The 18,324-nt window shown below is 35.4% G+C and overlaps 1 protein-coding gene across 5 annotated transcripts in view; it reads left to right on the plus strand.

Annotated features, from left to right (window-relative positions):
• LRBA (LPS-responsive vesicle trafficking, beach and anchor containing) overlaps positions 1–18,324 on the plus strand; it is a 554,230-nt gene that overhangs the window by 100,687 nt on the left and 435,219 nt on the right. For all 5 annotated transcript variants that reach the window (XM_006770131.2, XM_006770133.2, XM_006770134.2 and 2 more), the window contains exons 23-29: positions 4,753–5,784; positions 6,724–6,902; positions 7,748–7,901; positions 8,248–8,428; positions 12,078–12,205; positions 12,723–12,830; positions 16,369–16,528. In XM_006770131.2, the coding sequence (XP_006770194.1) occupies positions 4,753–5,784; positions 6,724–6,902; positions 7,748–7,901; positions 8,248–8,428; positions 12,078–12,205; positions 12,723–12,830; positions 16,369–16,528 (1,942 nt within the window). The remainder of the gene's footprint in view (positions 1–4,752; positions 5,785–6,723; positions 6,903–7,747; positions 7,902–8,247; positions 8,429–12,077; positions 12,206–12,722; positions 12,831–16,368; positions 16,529–18,324) is intronic.

Raw genomic sequence — 18,324 nt, forward strand, 5'->3', positions numbered from 1 at the left:
CCTGGGATCCTTCAGTCTGCAGGCCCATGCTCTATCCACTGAGTCAAACCGGTTAGGGCAAAAGCTGTAGTTTTGATGCAATTAATATTGGATGCTGTTAGACCACTTATAATTCTAGGAAGGAATGATTGAATAAATGATTCAAGTTTACTTTTCATATTCTGGCTATCTCCAAAACTTTACTTGGAAAAATTGGTGGAAGTGATATTTTTAAAATCTATGATCCACTTCAGGGGAGGATTGAGAGGTCAGAGTTTTTCCTGTACCTGTTTCTTAAGTTTCTTCTTTATAAAATATTCAGTATCCAACATGCTATATTTTGGGGTATTATCTTCTGGACCCCATCAAAATACACTAGCTATTCAAAAAATGTTCCTTTCTATCTCTGTCTCTCCCTGCCTCTCTGAAATCAATAAAAATATATTAAAAATGTTTATTCCATGAGTATATGCTTATTATATATATATGATTTGTTTTCCTCCTGGGCTTCTTGTCCTTTGTTATTGAACTTATGATGTTAATTTTCCTATCTGTTCTTTTAGGTAGTTTTCTTAGGATAGCATAAGCTTTATTCTTGATATTATTCAAGTCAGGTTGTATTAGGGTAGCACTTAAGAGGTTAGGGTTAGAACCAGAGTATTTAGATTTATAATCAATGTGATTTGCATAAATTAGATCAGTAAATTTTTATAAGCATACACATGTTTATAATCTGATCTTAACTTAGTTATGTGTTATCATATACCATTGTTGCAAGGTGTTGGATCAGAGTCTTTGTGAAAGATATATTGTGTGGTGGTAATCACTGAGCTATGCTTATGGATGCTACTCCATATGGGAAGACTTAGCTATTTTTTAAGACATGTCTTATTTATCAACTGTGGGAAGGTTGGTAACCTAAGAATTAGAAGTTAGTGTATCATATTCAGCTTGTATTTCCATAGGAAAATAAAGTACAATGAAAAAGATGCATTTGCTTTAAAAAGAAAGCCTGTTCCTAAACATTGCCTAACATTTAAAAGTAAATTTTTTATAAGTTAGAATTAAAAAAAATATATTATTAAAATCGTAATTTCTTGATGTATTCATCTTTTAGCTCTTAATTAGTAAATTTGAGTGCTAATTGAAAGTAACGGCAAAAGAAATGTTGTAGTTATTTGCTCAAGAGTATCTCTAACTAGTAGTTTATAGAAGTGCTTTCCAAACATTACAAACAGCTATAGATTAGCTATCAAATGATTGTGAAGATTAATGACTAGTCTTTTAGCTGGGTAATTTAGAACAATATCTGGTAATTAATTAGGAATTATCAGTCACAAATACCATTAGGAAAACAGTATCAAAAAAGATCACAGCAATGATAATTGCTCATTGGCAATTTTGCTTTTAGGCAGTTGGAGTACACCAAGGGGAAATTTAAAAGTCAACTTTAGAATTTAAAAAGCATTTCTAATATACATATTTACAGAAGAAATAGTAAACAAGTTGGTTTGCTTAGGAAAGGCAAAGCACTATTTTGAATAGATTTGACTACAAGTGCAGAAGCAGGTACAATCCACTGGCTTTTATCCAAAAGAAAAATTAGTATTCTTATACATTTTTGACATCTGAAGTCAAGTACCCAGGCTCTGAACTTCCATAGGGACAGGAGACAGGGCCCCACCATCCTTGATATTCATGTTGCAAAGAGATAGTCCCACAGCCCCAAGGAAAGACCTTCCTGGGATGCAGAACTAGCAAGAGATTTAGTAATAAGTTTCATAATAAAACAATTTAAAAATCCTTAATTTGAATAAGAAAAAGCAAACGATTATTGAAAACTAAACTCATTCTAGCACTGGCTATTGTAGAGATAAGTGATCTGTATTTTGAAAATCACTGTGAGATTGGTAGTTATGTGACTTGTGTTCCTTAGGTGATAGTGTCAGTGCAGAAATGATCTCCCTAAAGTCAGTTTTCTAAATAAACTGATACTGTAAGAAATCAGATCCTGTCTCCTTTGTACTTGGATTTCTCTAATGGTGCTCTCTCACTCAGAATAAAATTCAGTCTTTAACACAGTCTGTAATGCTCCGTCTTCATGATCTAGCCCAGGGGTGGGCAAACTTTTTGACTTGAGGGCCACAGTGGGTTCTTAAACTGGACCGGAGGGCCGGAACGAAAGCATGGATGGAGTGTTTGTGTGAACTAATATAAATTCAAAGTAAACATCATTACGTAAAAGGGTACGGTCTTTTTTTTTTTTTTTTTTAGTTTTATTCATTTCAAACGGGCCAGCTCCATGGCTGACCTAGACTGTCTTTAGTTATTTTCCACCTCCTTTTTTCCTCCAGATTTCTTATTACTTGACATTTATCTTATATGTTTATTTTGAGCTCTGAGCTGGGGGCAAATCAATAAAAGGCCAAAGGCTTTCTGAGGTCTGCCTCTACCTCTGCTACTCAGCCACCCCCCAAGATTGCCTGATCTTCCTCCACAGCCTTCTGAAGAAAGACTGTAGAGTGGGCCCAGGCTGGCCATGCCTCATAGACCCTTCCACAAGGCGAGAGCTTAGTAGGGTGGGGTTACTGGGGTCAGGAGGATGGGGCTAGTGCAGCCATGGGCAAACTACGGCCCGCAGGCCGGATCTGGCCCGTTTGAAATGAATAAAACTAAAAAAAAAAAAGGACTGTACCCTTTTATATAATGATGCTTACTTTGAATTTATATTAGTTCACACAAACACTCCATCCATGCTTTTGTTCCGGCCCTCCGGTCCAATTTAAGAACCCATTGTGGCCCTCAAGTCAAAAAGTTTGCCCACCCCTATACCCCAATGACCCAAACCTTACAAACACTCCATCCATGCTTTTGTTACGGCCCTCCAGTCCAGTTTAAGAACCCATTGTGGCCCTCGAGTCAAAAAGTTTGCCCACCCCTGGGCTAGTGGGTCTCCTACTTGGCAGCATGGTCAGGAACTCAGCTGGGGCCCCTACTCCAGAGCCATACCATGCAGTCTCTGCCAGAGTCTCCAACTCTAGCTCCCCCAGTGGGGCGTGCTCTGCAGATTCAGGTTGGGTGCACCCAGCTGTTCCCTCGGCAGGAGTCCTGAACATTTTTATTTTTAGCTATATCACATCATGGCATGAATGTACTGTACATTAATAGTTATAGAAGAAAATGTGTGCATTGTTTATTATTATTTTTCCTTGCCTTTTACCCATGTGTATACTCCCCTGTGATTCAAAAAGGCCTATGGATATTTGGGCATAAAAAATCATTTTGTTATTAACCACTACCATCCCTCTATACTAGGGCTCAATTACAGTTTATTGACTAAAGGTTCAATTTACTATATATCTCTCACAAGTTATAGGAGCAAACAATTCTTGCATTGATAAACTGTAATTATGCTTCTACTTTCTTCAAGTATTATAACCTTTTGAGAGACATTTCCCATTGCAACACCAGTGACAAACATAATGATTGCCTATAAGATAATATTGATGAGATAAAAAATCAAACCTTTGACATTAAAAATCACAGTACTCACTTTTATACTTTTTCCTAATCAATTTTTTTTTCATTTAGTTGGGTAAAATGCTAAGCATGATATGCTGACAGTGTTGAATACATAGTAGTCAGTCATATACAAGTGGAATGAATGGGTGCATAGCTGGAATAACTGTAACTTGCAGGCCATTTGTGACAGTTCAGACTTGGAAAATTACCGTTGACCTTTGGTGAAATGTTGAATTTTATTTTCACTTCTAAAAGAATTTGTATTTTCTAGCTTAGTAAAAAATGTTTTAGTAATCCTATATATAGAAGGCTAATATGCAAATCGACCAAATGGCGGAACGACTGGTTGCTATGAAGTGCACTGACCTCCAGGGGGCAGACGCTCAATGCAGGAGCTGGTGATCAGTGCACTCGCACAGGGGGAGCACTGCTCAGCTAGAAGCCGGGTTCATGGCTGGCGAGTGCAGCGGCGGTGGTGGGAGTCTCTCCCACCTCTGTGGCAGCACTAAGGACCCTTTGGGGGATGCCCGACTGCTGGCGTAGGCCCACTTCCTGCGAGAGGGTGCAGGCTGGGCTGAGGGACCCCCCACTCCAGTGCACAAATATCTTGCCCCAGGCTTCTAGCCTATAACAATAAAAGCGTAATATGCTAATTAGACTGGACAGCTGAACGACCTTCTGGACGTCCTTCCAGGTGACCTTCCAGATGAAGCCGGGGCTACAAGTGCTGAGACAAGCCATCGCGGCTGTGAGGGCCTAGCCCCTTGCATGAATTCCGTGCATCAGGCCTCTAGTTTAATATATAGAGAGATGCTCAAATTGTGAGCTTAATTGATAGTTTTTAATTTCTGCTGAGGATAAGTCATGGGGAAAGTGAGTTTTCGTTGCAGTTGAAACAATGTGTTATCTAGTGCACCACACACTTTTCAATGGTACATACTTAGATCCTGGTACAAGTTGGTAGAGGTCAATAGACTAGGGGTTCTTTTCCTGTACATCTCAAATAGTCTAAGTAACTATGTTCTTATTGTAGTTTGATGGCATGCTACCTGTTAGCATTAAGATTAGCTATAATTTTTCTTGATTGTTCATAATTTTGTGATTGACATCATTTTATAAGGATATTACAGGAAAATTGTTTTATTGCATTTATATAAACTGCATATTTGAAAAGTTGTTAAATATATTTATGTTCTGTATGCTTTGTTCATTTTTTTGCATATTTTGACTAATTATATATCTTTCATCTAGGTCACTTTTGAAATACACAAAGAAAACCTTGCCAACATATTTAGGGAATACCAGGGAAATGCTGATGATATAGGGCAATGTTCTTCAAGTTCAGTTCAAGCAGTTTCTGGCATTAGCGGGGATGTAACTGTTTCTGGAGCATCCCAACAATCAGATACGAAGGATTCTCCTGTGTCTCCTCATGTCACCAAAAATAGTGATGGAAAGTCAAGCATTGAGAAGACAAGCTCTTCTGACTCTGCTTCCAACATTGAACTGCAGACTTATAAGACAGCTAATGAAGAAATGAAAACTGGGCAAGGAAATGAAGAGTTACTGGATGAAGTCCCTTTAGAGAAAACACCGATAAATGACATAGCAAATGCAGGTGATTTAGAAGTACCTTCTGACACAGTGGAAGTTGGGACCATTTTCTCTAATACTTTGAAAACAGGTGCCAAAGATATGACTGTCAGTGAAGTAACTGCTTCAGTAAGTTCTCCTTCAGAAGAGGATGCTTCAGAGGCGCCAGAATTATTGGATAAGTCTATAGGAGAGGAAGAAGATGATGAGGATTATGTAGAACTGAAGGTAGATAGTAGTCCTACTGAGGAAGCCAGTCTACCCACAGAGCTTCAAGGAAATAGTTTGTCTCCCCATACAACTGAAGCCAGGGAAAGACTGGACATGTTTAGTAATGACCAAAAATTAACACTTCAAGAGGAGGAACCTTTAAGTAAGAAGCAAGCTGATACTGAAACTCAAGATCCTAAAGATGCAGGGTCTTCAGCTACCTCACCAGACACGACTGCTTCACAAACAGTTATGCAATCAGACATTGGTCAGATGCTGGATGAAGGGAAGAAAACTGACTTGGCTAGAAAAACCAAAGCAATTAATGATGCTCATGATAATGTCTTAGAGTCTCCTACCACTTCTGACCAGAAGATTGCGAGGTTGGATGTTTCCAGTGTTGCCACAGATACTGAGAAACTGGAATTGAAGGCCAGTACTAACGTGGAGGCATCTCAACCTCTTCAACCTGTGCTTGAGGTGATTATGTCTTCTTGAAATGTATTTGCGTGAGTTAAAGTAGAGCAAGTATATGTATATTTTATTTTTGTTTAGAATTCATTGTATCCTATTTGCAATTTCATAAATGCAATGTATCTAAAGATTTAATTTCTTTAGCACAGCATTTGGCTTGTAGTATGAGTTCATTTAATGCCAACTTTTATTAGCATCACTAAAAGTTACTACTATCAGTTTTCAGGATTGGCATAATTTTGCTTTATAAAGCAAATATTAAAAATACTTGTGTTTTATACTTTTTGATAACCCAACCATAGCACATTAATTTTCCAACAAAATCTAGATTTACATTTCTGCAGAACCACCTGCTAGTGTGTACTGTTTTATACAAGTGTGTGGTTTAAAATTGTCCCATGAAGTGTGTTTAATTTGAAGGAGGGAAGCTTTTGTGAGATCTGGAGGCCCAGCTTTCTCCTTTACTAGTATCCAGAGGGATTCATGAGACAGTTATTGGTTGCATGTGTCCTTTTCCACTTTATTCAACTCTTTTCTCTCTCCCTCCTTCCTGTTTGTTGGTTTGTTCTTTATTCTGTTGTCTTTTTGTTGTTGTTGTTCTTAATTCTAGCCAGTTTATAATCCAGATACTGCCTTTCTTTCATGCTAATATTCAAAATAAAGAACTCCTCTGAATTCTTTTATAAAACGCTACATCAGCTGGTGGTAATACTAACGTGATTCCAAGTTAAGTATGTTGAATTGTGCTAGTTTAGTATATTTGACAACTGTCTTAAATGTATTAAAGTATTTTTATTACTCATTGATATTTTTTCTTTAATTTGGTTCTTTAGTATCTTAAAATGTATTTGTTAGATGCATTTTATAGAAGGTTTTAAATTACTCATTAATGCCTTCCTTTGAAATTGAACTTATTTTATTACTCTTTTTAATTTTCTGTATTAGACGTCAAGGCAACAGGAGCAATCAGGGCAAGGAATAGCATCAGATGTCGTTAACGGACAAAGGAGGGATTCCAGACCTACTATGTTTCGTATTCCTGAATTCAAATGGTCTCATATGCACCAGCGTTTGCTCACTGATCTGTTATTTTCAATAGAAACAGATATACAGATGTGGAGAAGGTTTGTCCATATGTTTATTATAGAAGATGTTGTATAATAAATTTTAGCCTTTGTTTTCAAAGAAATTTACAGTTAACATTTTGCAATTAATTGCTTAAAAATAGAGTATAAGTTATTTCTGTGATAAGGTTTTATTGAATTAACTTATTTGTCATTGTAAAAATGAGTTACTCTGTCTCATTACAAAAACTTGAAGATTTTTCTTTTTAAAAATTTGCTGAACATTTATTTCCTGTAACATATTTTACAGTATGTAATTCACCTGGAGGTAGATCCACCAAATGGGTTTATTATTAGAGCTACTAAAAAATTGGCATTTAAGAATAACTTCCAGTTCTTCAGTGAATTTTTGGTATAACAAAATCTGTGTTTCAGATTATCCTTGATTGTATGATTTATGATTTTAAAAGTGCTAATTTGTTTATTGTTATTTGTATACTACTTTTACTCCATTTAAAAGCATATTATGAAATTATCTAAGAAAATGTTAGTAGAAAATTCATTTTCAGTAGCACATTTAGCACCATTTACCTCTTAATGTTTGCCACATGGCTTCTCAGTTTTGTTCCCAGTTAAGGATATTTTAGTTCAACTTTTTATATCAAGTGTCAGATGAATAGTATTTATGTTTCAGCACTGGAAAAGGGCTTGGATAGTAACTGCTGCTATGGAATGGCCCGCATCTTCTGAGGAAGTATACACCCCCATGTGCCTGCTGCATCATTATCTTACTCAAGCTTTCAAGATGAAGCAAAAGCACCTTCTTATCCTCCCTCCCCTCAAGTAGGCAAATTGTGATTTCCTTTCTTTAGCTTTATCAGTAAACACCATTTATCTTTGGACAGCCATTCAACAAAGACAGTTATGGACTTCGTGAATAGCAGTGATAATGTCATCTTTGTACACAACACAATTCATCTCATCTCTCAAGTGATGGACAATATGGTCATGGCTTGTGGGGGTATACTGCCATTGCTTTCAGCTGCTACATCGGCTACAGTAAGGACTTAACTACTCTATAAAATTGGTGTGAAAACATGACTTTTATGCATCTTTATTGATTAAAACTTGAATGTGCTGTAAATCAAAGCAACAGAAAAGAAAGTACCAAAAGGAATGCTGATTTCTTAGGGATGTGCCAGTTAGTGAATATGAAATGATTGACAGTGTTTCACCTGTATGTTTCCTTTGCCCTTTTTTAGATGAAATGATAAGGAAATCACTTTGTGGTGGTAGATTTCTGGAAGCCTGGCTTTTTATAAAATTTAGAACATTGGGGAATGATGTAATAAAATTAGATTTTTATCAGAATATAGATGTAATTGTCAAACTTGATTCTTTACAGCATGAGCTGGAGAATATTGAGCCTACTCAGGGCCTCTCCATAGAAGCCTCTGTGACATTTTTGCAGAGGCTAATCAGCCTTGTGGATGTGCTCATATTTGCAAGTTCTCTGGGCTTTACTGAAATTGAAGCTGAAAAAAATATGTCATCTGGAGGAATTTTGCGGCAATGTCTCCGACTTGGTGAGCTGTTAAAACCCATTAGTTAAGAATTTACTTGAAAAAGTTTTAGTAATCCAGACAAATTAAATTGAACATTATCTTTCTCTTGTTGTTAGTCAAATGTGTGCTAGTTATTTTGTCATATGCTACTTTTAAACTTGCAGAGAGTGAAGGACTGTGTATGTACTGTGCTAGAGTAGTAGTCGACAAGTTGTATAGAAGAGGAAGGACATGTTTTGAAAAAAATCAACTAAGTTGATTCTGGTCAGCATTATCCCTCTTTTTCTAATCTTTTTTTTTTTGCTGTAAGGTAGTGCTTCTCAAGTTAAAAAAAGAAAATTTATACGCATGAATCACCAGAGAGGATCTGGTTAAAATGCAGAGTAGATTATATAGGTCTGGGATGAGGCCTCAAATTGTATTTCTAACAAGTCCCAGCTAATGTGCAAATTACCAGTTGTAAAAATAGTCATAGGGATGTGGGGTAAAGCATAGAGACTATAGTCAGTAATATTGTAATAAGTATGTATGGTGTTAGATGGGCAGTAGACTTATTAGGGGGATTGCTTCCTAAGTTATATAAATGTTTAATCACTCTGTACACCTGAAACTAATATAATATTATATTATATGTAAACTATAATTGAAAAAAATTTTTAAAGAAAAGAGAAGAACAAAAAATAATTTATACACATAAATCACCAGAGAGGATCTTGTTAAAATGCAGTTTAGATTACATGTGTCTGGTATGAGGCCTGAAGTTGTCTTTCTAATAAGTCTGTGTGATATTGATGTTGCTTCTCTTACTAACACAATTGAGTAGCAAGGTTCTAAGCTAGCATGATTCCAGCACAGCCGTTGTCCTAATAAGCTGTGGTAATTTGTTAAAGCAGTTAATAAAATTACTAAACCTCTATTCTTCTGGAGGCAGTTCTTCCTTGGGTAAAAGTTAAAATCCGTGAAAAGAATTTTAGTGTTATTGGGCTGCCTTAGGTGAACCAATTTTGTTTTTTACTTAACACAGAAGGTGTCCAATTTCCAGTTGTAAATACTGACACTTTGTTAATGATTTGCTTATTAAATGGAGAGAAGTAGGTTGGAGAGAGTGGGACCAGAAAGTGGAAGCAAAATCATTACAAGCTATGACTTACGAAGACAGACTGTAAAAGGCAGCATTAGAAGTGGGAAGTCTAATTAATGAAATATTTCCCCATATTTAGTAAGAATGTCTTATATAAACTGAGATATATTTGTACTTATTCTTTTTTTGGTACAGTGATTATTTTTACTCAAAATGCTATTCAGAGTACTTTTAAACTTAGGATGCTTTAAAGAATTTGGCATAACAATTTTTAGAAAGTTGTTTTAAAATTTTAAGTAAAGATTCAGGCAATAGTGTGGTAAAGGCCTGGGGAAGGGGTGAGAAACCAGTAGAGGAGTAAAGGGGGCGGGAAGGGGACATCTGTAATACTTTCAACAATAAAGATAAATTAAAAAAAAATTCAAATGGTGAACATAACAAAACCAGCTATTACTTATTGACTGCTGTAATTTGTCATTATTGCTGATTTTCACAATGGGCCAACAATCATTTTCGTTTTTTCTATTCATGAGGAAAGTTGAGATCAGAGAAAATTGGAAACTTATCAAAATTCAAAATGTATAATTGGTGAAGTTGGAATGTGAATATAGTAGCTTGTTTAGTGATCCTACCCCTTCTTTGTTACAGTATACTTCCTTAAACATTTAATTAGTCATTAAAATATTGAGATTCCATTGCTTTTGTTTATGTCATTTTAAAAATCTCTCCACTTTCCTAAAAAAAGTACATTTCTAGAATTAAAAAATACAAGGCTACACTAGCTCTGCTTTACTCAAGCATCACATTTGGAAGCTAGGGAATACTGTAATGCTCTAATTTTCATAGCTGTAGAAGAAAATAAAGAGAAAATTCAATCTACTGTAGCACCATCTTTTCCTATATATGGAAAAGAGACTCAGAAAGTAACTTGTTCAGTCACTTAGTACAGTATGGTAAGCTTGGTAAATAGTCCAAATGTTTTGATCCCTGGTCTCCTCTTTCCTGAGGCTGGGGAAGGAAGGTAAGAGGGCAACAATAGTGAGTAACCTGTACTCCTGGGACTGATTGACACTAGGCAGTCCTCTATGGTTGTAATGCAGACTCAAACTTGATTTTATGTAACTTGTCAAAAAATAGTACAAAGGTTATTTTCCTGGCGATGATTCCAGATTTGACAGAGTTGCATTCCATATTCTCCCTTCCTCCTTTCCTTCCTTTTTTCTAATTTTTTTTGTTTACTTTTGACACCTTTCTGAATGCTTCTCTTTCTCAATTCTTTGCCTGTTGCCTTATGGTAGTCTGGTGGTATTTAAAATCCCCACTTTAATTTATGTTTTGTTCCTAATTTCCTTTTTTTAAATCCTCACCTGAGCATATGTTTTATTGATTTTTAGAGAGAGAAAGGGAGAGGAAGAGAGAGACATTGATGTGAGAGAGAAACATTGATTTGGTTCCCTCCTGTATACACTCGGACCAGGGATCAAACCCACAACCTAGGTATGTGCCCTGACCAGGAATTGGACCCACAACCTTTTGGTTTATGGGATGATGCTCCAATGAACTATCTGGCTAAGGCTGTCTTGTTCCTAATTTCTCTTCCACTCTTATTCTGATCAGATACATTGAGTGTTACTGATCTGGTTGGGAAATAAGATGATTATGTGATGTCAAGCAATTATTAATCAATTGTGCATTACTTAATTCATCATTTAAAATTCAGAATTAATTGCTATGTAACTCAAGTAGCTGCCCAATTGGTTAGATTTTTTTTTTTAAACATATTTTATTGATTTTTCACAGAGAGGAAAGGAGAGGGATAGAGAGTTAGACACATGAATGAGAGAGAAACGTCGACCAGCTGCCTCCTGCACACCCCCTACTGGCGATGTGCCCACAACCAAGGTACATGCCCTTGACCAGAATCGAACCTGGGACCCTTCAGTCCGCAGGCCGACGGTCTATCCACTGAGCCAAACCAGTTAGGGCCAATTGGTTAGATTTTTAGAGAAGTAATTTTGGACTGTATTGTAATCTCCTTTCCGCTTTTCACCCTTTAAACAGTTTTAATGAAATCCAGTAAAATGTAGACCCTATAAATATTCCCATATAAAAGCTATACTCTCTATCACTCTATTAATATAATGCTATAATAATACATCATCAGAAAAACATGCATTTCCAGTTTAACTATTCTACTTCAATGAAGATAATAGGTTATTGTCATAGACTAGTTTATGCAGTGTGACTTGCTTTCTGTTCCTTTGCAACTCTCTTTCTTGTTCTTTTCCCCTATCTTTTTCTTAATAAGAGATCATTGCAAGTAGCTTAGGTGAGATCTAAGAAACAGTAGTATGTTAAGGTTCTTGAACTGATTCCCTCTTAGCAGTGGCCCCTAACAGAGTCACTACCAAAGTCAGAAAACAAACAGTAGGTGAGAAAGTCCAGGGGCATTTCAGGACTTTGCTGAAGGTAATCTGGTTCCAATAAAATCTTATGTAAATCGTATTGGGTAGGTGATTTTTATCAGTTCTATAATCTTAAATATAATTTTCTTTTCTTACCCAATCTTTTCCTTAAAATAAATAACAGTGTGTGCAGTGGCAGTCAGGAATTGCTTAGAGTGTCAGCAGCATTCACAACTGAAAACAAGAGGAGATGCCACCAAAGGCCAGAAAACAGTGCACAGCCTGATCCCCATGGGGAAATCCACAGCAAAGGTGAGATACAGAATCATTAATTAAGTAAAAAAGCACACTCTTATTTATGATTAAGTCTTAACTTTATTTGTTCATTTCAACATAAAGTTAAATAAATCTGACAGAGGTCCTAAAATAGTTATTTTAGTCTGTGGACATAACATTTAAATATTTGTGTTTAAATACACAGTAAAGATTTGCTTATACTTAATCTTGTCTGCTTTTCCAAATGTTTACTTTTCTTGTGTCTACAATACCTTTCCCCTTCAACTATGTCAATTTGTATTTCATGCACTTGGTGAGTTAGCATGCAGTTTGTTTTTTCCTTCCTGGCTTCCTTCTATACCGCCACCTCTAACCCAGCATCCAAAAACTACAACAACAACAACAACAACAAAAAACAATAACAACAGAAAAACAGAGAGAGAAAGAAGTATGAAAAACAAGTACTTAATGGCCTGATTTCTCTGGTTACTGGAATACCGTGTTTACTTTAAAAAATATCTGTGTAATTTTTTTTTTTTTTTTTTTGTCTTAGAGTCCAGTGGACATGGTAACTGGAGGTATATCTCCAGTGAGAGATTTTGACAGGCTCCTACAGGACATGGATATCAATCGACTTAGGGCAGTTGTCTTCAGAGACATCGTAAGTAACAGTATTTCTTTCACGTACTCTCTTAGCTGATATGTATTTCCTCTGAGGCCCAAAGTATTGAGAATGAAAACTCTCTGTGATATAAAATAGTCGAGTAGAAAGAAGAAGCCAGTTTTTTTGACAGTAATCTTAGAATCAGAATATTGGGAAATATTATTTATATAAATGGAACTAATATATCAGAACAATTACACTAAAGAGAATAGCATATTATTATATAGTAAGCACTGTAAGTGCTTCACATGTACTCATTAAGTGCAACAACTTTTTGAGTTGGATACTGTTGTAAGTTCCATCTTATAAATTAGGAATCTGAGGTGCATAGAGCTTGAGTAACTTTTTCAAGCTACTGGAGTTATTAGTAAATGATAGGATTCAGATCCAGCAGTCTGAACTTCAGAATCCATATTTTGAAAGTAGTGAAATGCCTAAGTCCTGAATGTCTTATTATTTTCTGAATATTGGATATTTTTCCCTCAAAGAAATATAAATATGACATACTAGTAAATGATGAAATGTTGTGTATGGTGTTTTTAATTTTTTAAAGATGAAAAAGTTTTGTTTTAGCTGATTTTGATATAGGATATGGCCAAGCTGCATATAGAAATTGTACAGTCATATAAGAAAGTATATTATGAAAATAAAAATCACTTGTAATCTTACTCACAGGGATTTGGAGTCTTGTTATTAGTTAATATTTATTGAATAATTACTGTGTGTTAAGTACTAGATGTTTTCTGTTACATGTTTTTTATGAACTTTATAACTTCAATTCTTTATCTTCTCTACGTTTGTGTTTTAGTCCTCTCCTGAGCTCTTCATTAAGTTTATACACATATAGAATTTGTTAATAGCATAGCGAATAATTATTGAACACTTACTGTGTATTAAGCATAGAACTGGATGCTCTGTGTATTTTCTCAGTTAATATACACAATAATCTTATGAGAAAGATAGTATTAGGTTAAATAATTGCCTAAGATCACACAAATAGTAAAAGGTGGAAGTGGCTTAAGGACTAGGGAATCTAATCCACTTAGATTAGGAAATCTAATTCTTGAAATTTTGATATTAATCATATGATTATGCTGCCTCCCTAAATCTCAATTAAAATTTTTTTTTCTCTTTTTTTACTCTTTGGTAGCTGCTGTTATTCCTTTAATCAAGAAACCATCAAGTTTTGTTTTTTAAGAATCCATTGACTGGTTCATTTTGGGACCCAATATTGCTGCTTCCTTCTCTTTCCATTCTCCTTTCTTGAGCATGTGTCCAGTCTATTGCCCCATAACCTTGTATGTCCTAGAGCAGTGATGGCGAACCTATGACACACGTGTCACCTTTGACACGCCAACTCATTTTTTTGGTTGATATTTCTTTGTTAAATGGCATTTAAATATGTAAAATAAATATCAAAATATACATCTTTGTTTTACTATGGTTGCAAATACAAAAAAATTTCTATATGTGACACGGCACCAGAGTTAAGTTAGGGTTTTTCAAAATGCTGACATGCCTAGCTCAAAAGGTTCGCCATCGCTGTCCTAGAGTAATCTTTAAAAATCTAGAATAGATGATATTAACTCTTTTGCTGTAAAAATTCTCTAATGTCCTTTCATAGCACTTAAAATAAAAATTCCTCACCTTGGCCCTGTATGATCGGGCTTTTTGGAATTTTTTAACAAGTTATTATATTATGATATTTGGACAGAGAATTAGACTATTTCCTATGTCTATACTGTAATTTATTAAAGTTACAAGTGATTTTAATTTTATTAATTATAAAAGTTATATAACCACTTGGTAGGAGTTTTAGAAAAGAGAAAAGTTTCTATTTCCCAAACCTTATCTCAGAGCCTCTTCTAGCCAAAGCAAACTTTGATGGAAAAGGAAATGATTTAAGATTAGGTATATAAAGAAATGATTACCCCAAAGTTAAGAGCTAAGGTATTTAATCACTCTAATATGAGTTTACATTTGCTTTTTCACTTACTATATGGCCTTAGGTAAATTACTTAACTTCTCTAATTCTTATCTTGTTCTAAGGGGTAAAGGAATGTATATGAAGTATAGTGCAGTGGCTAGCTCACAGTGAGTAGTCAATAAATGATAGCTACAGTTTATTGCATGGGTTTAATTAGTAAACATTAAACATATTAATGGGCTAAATAAGGATGCAGTTAGGCTTAAATAAATTATACGAGATTAAGAAGTTAAGACTAAGTAAGTTGTTTGTCTGCCTTTTAAATGTTGATATCATTAGCAGTGATTATTATAATAGATGGCAGGATTGTGTGGCAGAGAAACACGGGTATCTCGAGAAAAGGGATGGTTAATAGAAAAGGAAGAATGTTCATTTACCTTTTCCATCAAGAGTAATAAGTTCTTACAGTAGAACCTAAAAAGTACCATAGGTTCTTGTCTGATTACAAATATGTCATACTGTATCAGGTGGATATCTTAATTTTTTTTCTTGAAATTTATTGTGTCCAAAAGTTTTGACGCTACTTATTAATTTTTAGTTAATTGGTACCATTAATTTCCATTTATTTTTCTGCTAGGCAATAGTGTTCTTTGTTTTCCTTTTCCTAAATTTATCTGCTACTCAAAATACCTTTAAAAAATACATTTTTATTGATTTCAGAGGAGAAGGGAGAGGGAGATAGAAAGATCAATGATGAGATAATCATTGATAGGCTGCCTTCTCCATGCACCCCCACTGGGGATCTGCCACCTGGGCATATGTCTTGACTAGGAATTGAACCATGACCTCCTGGTTCATAAGTCAAAGCTCAACCACTGAGCCATATCAGCTGGGCTCAAAATACCTTTAATTTTCAGGATTTGATGGGAAGGTTTTATTTTTTTCTTTTAAATTAAATTCAAACTTATTTTGAAAAGTTATCAAATAGTGATGTGCTGAGGATCCCATTGAAGATGGGGAATTTGGCCAGATGAAGAGGCTATTGATGTAGAGATATGCAGGTGAACTCTAGAGTTTAGGATGAAGCCTAAACCTCTTTTTGAGGTCAATCCAGTTTTTCCTTTTCTTTTTTGCAGACGCTATATTTTCAATTCTGATACTTGGTTGTCTGTACTAAAGTAATCTTAAGAATTACTTTGACATATCTGATATTCTTACTTTTTTCTCTTTAATGTTTTGTCTTTTAGGAAAACTTATTTTATATTTTATGTATTTTAATTCTTATGATTAGAAATAAAAATAGTTATTCATGTATAATGATAATTTCTATTTGATTAGTTGTAGAAAGTATATTGAGACATATCTCTTCAGATTGAGTTACTGTATTAAAAAAAAAAAGAGCCAACTTTTCTCTTTTCATGTTTCACAAGCATATAACCTCTCATTTATGGACATTTTTCCAAAAAACTGTTGCTAAGTTCAATTTATTTTTTTCTGCATATGTCAAAAGATTTATTCACATGTTTATATTTAAGTATTTCCATGTAAAATAAAATGAAGACACGTTATTTAATAGTGGCATGATCACCTACTTTTATTTTTTCCCAGGAGGATAGCAAACAAGCTCAGTTTTTAGCCTTGGCTGTTGTATACTTTATCTCTGTTCTTATGGTCTCGAAGTACAGAGACATTTTGGAACCTCAGAATGAAAGGCGTAGCCAGTCATTTAAGGGAACTGTTAGTGAAACTGGGACTTTATCACTTCCTGGTAAGTTTCCATATTTTATTCCCTGGTATCCAAAGTTCAAATAAAATGTTACCTGCTTATAGTAGTTAAAATATTGATTATATAATTTAAATCCTTTTATATAGGAAGTGAGAGCATGTACTTTTTTGATTGTCTGTTAATCCTCCCTGAGGATATTTTTTCCATTGATTTTTAGAGAGGAAGTGGGGGCGATAGATAAAGAGAGGGAGTCAGGGATGAAGGGAGGCAGGGAGGGGGGTAGAGAGAGAGAGAAACATCGATGTGAGAGAGACACATCTATTGGTTGCTTCCCACATTTACCTTGACTGGAGCTAGGGATCAAACCTGCAACCAAGTATGTGCCCTTGACTGGGAATTGAACCCCCTCTGGTGAGCAGGCCGATGCTCTAATCTCTTAGCCACACCAGCCAGGGCTTATTTTTATTAATCACTAAACTTTTTATTTTGAGTACCATGTAGTTAGTTGCAATTAAGAGATTATTTCTGTTCTAATCAAATGAGTCATTTGATTAAAAGTTGAGAAAATGTTGTCCTTTGCAAGTAAAATATTAGACATTTTTGTTCATATAAGCATTTGTTGTGAAGAATAAATAACTCATATTCTCTTATCAGAGACAGATTTGGTGAGTAACTGTAATAATTGGAGTTATAGAAGTAGCTGCCAGCTGTGTTTAGAGAAGTAATTATTGCAATAATAGGAATAGTTGCCACCCAATGGAGGCTCTTCATTTATTCAATAAATATTCAGTGGGTACCTACTAGGTACTTGGGTATGTTCATGAACAAAAGAGGAAAAAAGTCTTCCCTCATGGAGCTTATCTTCTAGTGAGAGGAAATAGAAAATAAGTACATGTAGTAAACAAATTGTATAGTATTTTAGAAGGTGATATGTATAAGAAAAGAAAGTAAGTTTAGTGGAAAAATACCAGGAATATAACCAGGAGAAATGGGCTGTGGATATTTACTCGAAGGAACCTAGGGAATTATTGGAGGGTTTTGAGTATGGGAATTAAAATTGACTTATGTTTTTAAAAGATATATGCAGGATTCTGTGTTGAGAATACACCTTGGAGGGCAAGGAAAACCCAGTGTGTTAGTTATATACTGCTGTGTGACACATTACATTGAAGCTTAGTGGCTAAACCACAATTATTATTCTTTTTTTTTTTTTTTTGCTTTGTTCCATTTATTTATGTGTTCATTGGTTAATTCTTTAAAAAAATATATTTTATTGTTTTCAGAGAGGAAGGGAGAGGGAGAGAGAGATAGAAACATCAGTGATGAGAGAGAGTCATTGATTGGCTGCCTCCTGCACGCCTCCCACTGGAGATCTAGCCCGCAACCCAGGCATGTGCCCTTGGCTAGAATCGAACTTGGGACCCTTCAGTCCACAGGCCGACGCTCTATCCACTGAGCCAAACCGCCTAGGGTCATTGGTTAATTCTTGTATGTGCCCTGACCGGAATCAATCATGCGACCTTGGCATACCAGGACGATGCTGTAACCAACTGAGCTACCTAGGCAGGGCTGAACCACAACTCTTTAGTCTTGTGTTATGATTCTGTGAATTTGGTTTGGACAGGACACAGTAGGCACACAGCTGATATTTGATGGGGTTGGAAAGTCTGAGATGGCTTTTCTACTCATTAATCTAGTGCCCGAGTGAGGATGGCTGCAAGAGCTGAAGCGGATGGACTGAAATGGCTCAGCTTGGGATATGTCTGGGGCCTTGATACTTGTTCTTAGCCAAATTTTTTGGTTTCCCTCCATTATTTTGGAGGGCCTCTATCTCTTCC

The sequence above is a fragment of the Myotis davidii genome, unplaced genomic scaffold, assembly GCF_000327345.1.
Source record: "Myotis davidii unplaced genomic scaffold, ASM32734v1 scaffold323, whole genome shotgun sequence".
Taxonomy (NCBI): domain Eukaryota; kingdom Metazoa; phylum Chordata; class Mammalia; order Chiroptera; family Vespertilionidae; genus Myotis; species Myotis davidii.